The 8602-nt window shown below is 39.0% G+C and overlaps 1 protein-coding gene across 3 annotated transcripts in view; it reads right to left on the bottom strand.

Moving 5' to 3' along the window:
• Positions 1–1585: 1585 nt before the first annotated feature.
• Positions 1586–8602, bottom strand: part of RUNX1T1 (RUNX1 partner transcriptional co-repressor 1) — a 149754-nt gene continuing 142737 nt past the window's right edge. For all 3 annotated transcript variants that reach the window (XM_070940456.1, XM_070940455.1, XM_070940457.1), the window contains one exon: positions 1586–3687. In XM_070940456.1, the coding sequence (XP_070796557.1) occupies positions 3412–3687 (276 nt within the window). In that variant the 3' untranslated portion in view covers positions 1586–3411. The remainder of the gene's footprint in view (positions 3688–8602) is intronic.

The raw sequence follows: 8602 nt of genomic DNA, 5'->3' as shown, positions 1-8602 counted from the left end.
GGGAGCACCGTGATCAAAGGGAATCTGTTATGTGCTTTTGATTTCCATGTAAGGCAAGGCAGTTGGCAAGCATCCATACTTCTGCTGTATAAGAGCCAGGTTTCTCAAAAATGAGGCAACCTAGTTCCGCAAACCCCTACAAGTCATATGTTGTCTGTACGGATGCTTTGTATTTGCAGCTTCTCCAGTTTCCAGCATTGTTCCTCAGCAGAAAATTGGACATTTGGTAAAGGTTGCCTTTCTTGTCCTGGACAAAAGTAAAATGGGAAAACAGAAAACTCCACCTCAGCTTATACAGACATTGTCTCACACAGATTACTAAACCTTCCTTATCTGTTGAATAATACTAGTAGGAACAGTTCATCTTATCCAGAAAACTCAAAATGAGATTTTAATACTAGTAGTCCTTATCTACCAACTGCAATTGGGACCGGCCATTCCATTGCTCAGCAATGTGGTCGTAAAGTGGAAAATCACATGTTCGCAAGAGACTTATGATAGTTCATCACTTCTGGCTATGAAGTGAATAGCAATAGCAATAGCACTTAGACATATTTACCACTTCACAGTGCTTTACAGCCCTCTCTAAGCAGTTTACAGAGTCAGCATGTTGCCCCCAACAATCTGGGTCCTCATTTTACCGACCTCGGAAAGATGGAAGGCTGAGTCAACCTTGAGCCGGTGAGAAACAAACTGCTGGCAGTTGGCAGAATTAGCATTTAATGCTGCATTCTAACCATTGCGCCACCACAGCTCTATAGTTATTAAGTACATAATGTAACTGCAACTTGTGAATTCCTGCTGGCTTCCCCATTGACTTTGCTTTTCAGCAGCTAGCTGAAAAAGTTGAAAATGGTGATTGTGTGACTGCGGGATGCTGAGATCATTGTGCACTGGTTGCCAAGCGAATCATGCTCCCATGACTGCAGGGACACTGCAGTGGCCACAAATTCAAGGACCAGATGCGTGTTTCATTATTCAGTGCCATCACTGAATGGTCACGGAGCAAGTAGTTGGTTAAATTAGGACTATCTGTAATAGAGATATTTAAACAAACTGTCTCTAACCACTGAGCAGTTCTGTAACTGAGGGAGTTCTTTGTATCCAGGCCTATCCAATCCACTTTAACTGTATGGCACAGAATTGTTTTTTTTTTTTCTTGGAAGAAGCTTCAAATAAAAATATTTAGGAATGCCTTCTACAGTGGCATTCAATAAAGATATTAAACCCAATTTATTTCATGGCTTACTTGGTAGAAAAGCACATAACCATCTTATGGGTTGTTTACATTTACAAATATTTCTGGCCTAGACAATGGACAATGAAGGGTTAAATGAATGTGCATTATGCCTTTGCTGAACATGTTTAACCTGCTGATAATTTGGAAAATAGAAACAATGCTTTCAGAACTCAGATTTTGGTCCATCAAATCAGTCTTTGGCTGACTTCCCTTTTTTTTTTTGTTTTTTTTTGTAAATAATACTGTAATATAAACCTGGCATTCAGCAGTGTTAAAGCTGTCAATCTACATCTCAGCATTTGGAGCTCTAATCATCATAATTTCTATTTTGTAAAATCAGAAATACCGTACAACCTTACAGTGATAATGCATGCACTGCTTTTTATTAAAAAAGTATGATAGCCTGTTTTATTTTTATTTTTTTTTATAAAATACATATTAATGAATTTTGCAAAAGAAAAAAGAAAAACAAAACAACACAAAACAAAACAAAAAAGGAGGGAAGAGAAAAATTAAAAAAATAACCCACCACTATTCTAACCTACAGATAAATTCGGTGAAATGGCTCTAGCATCTTTAAAAAGAGTTTGCCCCAAAAAAGCATGCCTAGGAGTCATTATGACAGTGCAAAATACATTTATGTACATCCCTCTTAGAAAAACACCAATATTTTAGCATTCCAGGAAGCATGCTAGATTTCAGAATGTTTTTCCCCCTATAAGAGAGTGAAATAGCAGCTCCGAAAGATAGCTTTTTTCCTTTTCTTTTCTTCAGGAGAAATGAAAAAAGGAGGGGGGTTTCTTTTTTTTTTCTTTTCTTTTGACCTTCTAGAGAAATATTACTACTACAGACAGATATAAAAGCAGCATAGAAAGTTTCTCACCTACTAGTAATAAAGAAGACTTAAATGTGAGCATAGTTAACTACAATGCATTTTCACATTTGCCCCAACACATTTACAAGGAAAAAAAAAACACAATTGGGAAACCTCACAGGACAGAAGTGCTTTTACACCAAGAGAACTACTATATTTTTCCTTATTTTTAATTTTTTTTTAAAAAATTAATAACCCAGACAGGATGAGATGGAAAGAATTTGGATGAGATCTGGAGCTGGAGTCACTGCATTGTCACCATCGCTGATACAAAAACGGACGAGGCGAAACAGACCGGATGGCCTTCCTCTGTGGAAGCTTGTAAAAAAAGTGAAGGAAATTTTGAAGCTTGTTTTTTTTTCCTTTTTTGAGAAGGGGAAGGATAGAGGCAGCTGGTTGATATTATAGCTGCCAAAATGCTAATTAACTGCAGGCTGTGTTCTTAATTCTGTTCTTAAAAAAAAAAAAAATACAAAACCAAAACAAAACAGAAAAATAATCCCCACCAAAAAAAAAAAAAACGAAACAAAGGACAGAAAAGAAGAGGAGATCTTTGTGTGACGGTATTTTTTTCCCCTTTGCTGCTCTTTTAAGTCCTTCATCCCACTGCAATCATCTTCCATTTTTCATTCTGTTGACCTGGATATTATTATTTCATTCAGAAACAAGAAAAAAAAAATGAACATCTGTGTCTCCTTCCAATCTGCTGCACATCTGCGTGTTTTTGATACGGGTCTTCAGAGTTCAAGTCAGTAACCCATGGACGCTATTCATCTTCTTATTAAAATGTCTGCTGCTTTATCCAATGCTTAAGCCCATGAGGGGGTTTGTTTTCTTTCTTACTTACTTTCTCTCTCTCTCTCTCATTCTCTCTCTCTTTCTCGCAATTAAAAAAAATCCATTTTTTGTTACAAAGAACATTGTGACTTTATATTATTAGCATTTTTGCTTTCAACAGCAATTAGCAATCTCTTGGTTTGCTGTTTGGTAAAGCATTGTGTTAATGAGGTCACCTAGTTTAAAATCCCAGCTACTGGAAAATAACAGGGAGGAGGTCAAATCTATCATTGTGTGTATGTTCAATCTTCTCTGTTTCCTAAAGAAAAGATATCTTTGTTATCCAGAATAAGTCATTATGACCCGTTACTGGCCTTCTGGGTTTTGCTTCTACCTCAAGATACAGTATAATTTCTTTTATAATATTGAAATGTGAAAGTTCAGTAGAAACCTTTGAGTATCTGAGGATGAGGATTTTGTTTTGTTTTGTATTTGTCTTTAAGTATTTTAAAGTTCAGTCTTAGCGAGGAGTTGACTCTATGGTGCTTGGAGTTCCAGGGGTGTTTGACCTAGGAGTAGCTGCTGGTGGGGTGTCGATGGGGCTCCCGGCTCCACTATTCGGTGTTGCGGAGGAGCTGACTGCTGGTGTCTCCCCTTGTGGCTGGGCCTGTAGAGTCTGTCCACAGAGGTGGTGATGTTTCTCCCAGTCTTTATGTTGGCAAAATGAGCCACAGTAACGGGCAGTGTTGCAACCACTGCAAGTTTCGCTGGCTTTACGGCCACAGTTCCAGCAACTCTGCATAGAGAGATAGGGTGAAAAGAATAAAGGATATAAAAAAATTGGTGAGAAATTCTATGGGTAGAATGAGTATGAAGCTATCAATTTTGAGAAACTGTGTGAGGGAAGGAGAAACCTTCAAACCAGCTTTTACTACACAGAGGAATATCCAAAATATCCAAATCTCGACCATTTGACAGGCCAAAGCTAGGATCTCCTTTAGAACATTTGCCATAATAGCACATAAGATTTGGTAACCTGCTCTGGTGTATTTTTATGACTTATAAATCAATTCCACTACAACTGATCCAATAAAAAAATAGTAATAGTGGTTAGTCTGCATAACCTTCTGAGATCAGAAAAAGTCAGTTAACTGCTCCTACCTGCTACGACCATGATCACATAATAACTAGGTTTTCTGGAGTTTTGTAAAGGCCTTATTGTATTTATGCAACATAACGAAGATATCAAGATTCAGTTTGACTGCAGCAATCCTCAGCATTAGAAAATAACTTGTCAAGGGAAATATTTCACAATTGCATCACAATTTTATACCTCTATAAAAACCTCCATGTACCAGACCTTGATGTAGTAGATTTTGCATGCATTGGACCAAATTTTCCTCATTCAATGGGCATTCTGGAATACAATTAATCCACTACCAGTTTCACTATATTATTTCTTCCTGCAAAAAGCCAGGAGACAGCTCACTTAAGAAAGAGATGCATCAAATAATTTCTTCTTGGAAAAACGACTGCAGAAGTTGTCTCAAGAGGGTGTACACTATAGATACTGTAGTCCTTGACTTACAACTGTAACTGAGCCCAGAATTATGGTCCTAAGGTGTGCTGCACGGTCATGTGACCATGTCTAATTTTATGACCTTTTTTGGTGAAAGTTGTTAAGCGAATCCATTATCTGCAATGGGTGGGGGTTTTTTTTTTTCTTCTGGAAACCAGAATTAAATGTCTGTTTCTGGCAAAAAACATTGTAAGTTGTGGTCACGTAACCACACGTAAGTTGTGGGAATGCTTCAAATAGCCCTAAATGTTTGCTGGATGCTGGGTGTCCAAAATGCTATCCCTTGATCGTGGAGGGCGGAGCCGCTGCTGTTACTTCAAATTTGGGCTTAAGTAGCCCAGGGAGGTTGGCATAACTTCGAAAGGTCAGTAAGCAACTGGTCATAAGTCAAGGACTTCCTGTAATGTCCTTGGTCTAAATTAAACTTCATGACTAACTGTCTGCTGCAGAAAAGGAAGGGGAAATGTATTTGCTACAGATTAGCACAGAAATCATGGTTTTCATGACTCTAACAGCAGAAGTAGATTTTTACAATAGTCATAAACTTTACATAAGTCAACTGAGCAAAAGAAAGCCAAAACTTCTCATTGCTGAAGGTGTGTGCATGGGGGAGGGAAAGGCTTCTTCACTATCAAATTAATTTTTCTTTCATCTAGTTCACCAAAATTCAGACAACATAGTGTAGTGCTCATGACAATTGGATTAAAAAAAAAAAAAGCAATTTTTTTGCGGTTTAAAAGCACCAGCACACTGTTTAACTCAAAGGAGAGATATTAAAGAAGATTGGACGCTGCTGGCTGATGATGATTGATAGCAGAATTTAGTCACAGTGACCTGATTGCTTATTCTAATCCAGTGTTTCTCAACCTTGACAACTTTAAGACCTATGGATCTCATCTGGATAGCTGAGGAATTCTGGGATTTGAAATCCCCAAGCCTTCAAAGTTGCCAAGGTTGAGAAACACTGTGGAAAGAGAAAAGCACTTTGTATGCAGTCTAGCTATGATGGCATGTAATAAGGAGGCGCATGCCAGAGGAGTAAGAGGCGTTCAGTCTGGATCCGTGGTAGATTGCCCCCGGTTTGGACCGGTTCTATAGAACTGGTAGTAAAACCGGCGGGAGGCTCTGCCCACCGACTTCGACGTCATCAGAACGCTTCTGTGCATGTACAGAAGAGTGTGTACGCGAGTGAAGCAAGTGTGCGTGGCCTCGTTGCAAATCGATTGTAAAGGCAGGTAGAGCCCACCCCTGGTCTGGATGTTATATATGAAACAGTGTGAAGACAAACTCTTCCTAAGATTTCACAGAGTATATTGCAGATGCATACAATAGACAGAATGGGACAACTCGCCACATCTGGGTTGTCACTGCTGGGTCACCGCAGGCAATTCACCACAGCACAATTCACCACTGGAGAAGGCTTGAAGGAGGGGAACCAGCTTCTCCTCCACTCTCTCCCTCCTTGATCCGGCTTACCCTCTCCCCCCACCAATACCCCTTGAACTTTGTGTGACTCTCTCCCAAGTGATCTTTTTTCTGGTGGTGGTGGGAGGAACTCTCTCTTCCACTTCCCATTTTGTCCTGATTTTTTTCCATACTCTGAGCTACAGAAGAGGAGCGGGAGGTTTCTCTTATCACTGGCATTCTCCCATTACATTACATTAGACTGATGTAACTAATAAAAGGAATTGTCCCATGGCGAGTTGCCCCATGATAAATCGGCTGGGGCATGACAACTGGACTGAGGAGGTTGCATCAAGTCGATGGCAATGAGTTGTCTTAGACTCTATAATACAGTGGTCAGTCTGACAAGAAAATAAGACCGTGTCTTATATTAGTTTTTGCTCCAAAAGGTGCATTAGGGCTTATTTTCCAGTTAGGTCTTATTTTCAGGGAAACACTGTAGTATACAGTAGATGTGAAAATTCTTTTAAAAATCAGTTTGGAAGAATCTCCAAATGCCATTCTTGGTTTTGGGCCTCATATTACATACATTTAGACATTGAAAGTCTGGGTAAGTAGTAGAAACTAGTAGTAGAAACTAGGACTCTGTCACTCTTCCACCCATTAAAATGTTAACTTTATCATTTAAGGCCATTCTTCAAATAGTCCAAACTCTGACATTTAAGCAGGTTATGACCAAGAAATAAAATCCAACATTGGCATTTGAAGAAATCAAAGGGATATTTACTTGGTAACAAATTTGGTGAGCACCAGGCTTAAGTCTTTTTATATTCCTTGGACCAACTAGATGGCCCTACATTTAGACTGTATGTTATTGCTTTTCATTATTAATTTAATTCTCCTAATTCTATTTTATGATGGTTCTGTATAAACTGACTATTATAACTTAAATAATACTCATAAGATACACTCACAAGATAGCTTGTGATACTCTAAAACATAACATTTTCAATTTTAAACATATAAATACAGTTCTCCTTTCTGAACTTGAGTGGGAAAAAAACCACTCCAAAATTTCAGAAATTAAATTAGTATTATTGGATTTTTCTGGCCTCCCGTTATTGATGCACCATCAATAGATTTTCACTGTGGGATAACAGGCAAGGATATATTGCTGAAATCTCATTTTTTCCCATTCAAAAAGTTAGTGCTTAAGCTATTGAAATTCTGTCCCTGTTTACGTTTCATTCCAAAGTACAAGAATTCCTTGTTAAGCACATAGCCAGCTGATGGCATCTTACATTTCTGCTCCCTGCCAAATAGAAAGCCACCAAAAGGATGCCTGCTGCTCCTTTCCCTCCAGCTTTACTATGCCAGCTGGATCACTGGAGCAAAGCCAGCAGATAAGTGAAATTCCTAAACTACAACAGAAATCCCAATTACCAGGAAGAACAAAGGCCTAAGTCCAAAATACTGTTTTAAGGAAATTAAACATTTAATCGGAGTCAAGTGGCTTCTTTAGAAAACAGTTCTAGTGTAAGATATACTCTCTCTCTCTCTCTTTTTTGGGCACAGGAATGTTTTGGCAGATGCAAGAATAGTTAAGTGTCCGGTACTCATACCTCCTTTCCTTTCTCTTTCTCCTTGATAGATTGAATTCAGATGTATGCAGCATTTCTATCTAAACTCATACCGATGAAGTGTGCAGACTAAACCAGGTAATTACAAATGCATGAACTAGCGGTTAGGTGCTTTTTTTTATATATATTTGCAGAAATTGTTCCCATCTTTTAAAAACTCTTCTTAAAAGGTGGAATTACTAGCACAGAGAAACAGATGTTTTTAGTGGTTCAATTGCAGGGAACATAGGCTCCTTGTCTGCCATCAGCTGGTTTTGATTCACTGTCCATGGTTTCAGATTCATTCTGAGGATTGAAGGATAGTTCACTGTAATTTTACAATTATTTCATGGGGAGGGGATTATCATGAAGAAAAAATTATGAAATCACAAACAATGGGACATTTCCAATAGATTTTGCTGAGTTTAGTTTGAAGCCCAGTTTTGCAACCCATCAAATATTGCAGCTATATAGCGTGTATTATTTTATTGGAGCCAAAGCAGAAACTTTATGGAGATCTCAAGGAAAGGAGACAGTGCTAGTCATTACTAATCAGTTTTATGTCTCTGAGGAGACTTCCCACATCAACACTCTCTGCTAGAAACCACCACCTGAATGGATTTAGAATAACAACATTGAAAATTCTGCATCTGAAATTTCCAGGGTCTCCTTGTGAAGACAGACTCCATGGCAACTTCAGTTAAAAAGGTCATGGACCAGGAATGGTAGGGAACTTGGCTTGTGAAACTGAAGAGCTACTCCAAAGCAGTTTGACAATATTGGGCTGGAGAGACAATTAGGGATATTGTCATGTCCCTCTAACAGTGGCACAAACATGCCCTGGTAACTGTTTTTACATGACATAGCCTGATAATATTTTCTTCATCTACCGTAGTTTTCGGAGTATAAGACGCACCTTTTTCCCCCCAAAAGGGGGAGAAAATTGAGGTGTGTCTTATACACCAAATATAGGCCCACCCACCCACTGGCCCCCACCCAGGGGTGAAATGCTCCCGGTTCGGACCGGATCACCCGACCCGGTAGCGATGGCGGCGGGTGGTTCGGAGAACCGGTAGCAAAAATCCCTGCCCCCCCCATGCCCAGCTGAG

Source organism: Pituophis catenifer, unplaced genomic scaffold, assembly GCF_029215685.1.
Source record: "Pituophis catenifer annectens isolate HBS135680 unplaced genomic scaffold, rPitCat1.0.hap2 SCAF_3, whole genome shotgun sequence".
NCBI classification, from domain to species: Eukaryota; Metazoa; Chordata; class Lepidosauria; order Squamata; family Colubridae; genus Pituophis; species Pituophis catenifer.
Note: the sequence above shows the minus strand (reverse complement) of the source record. Positions and strands in the feature narration are given on the sequence as shown.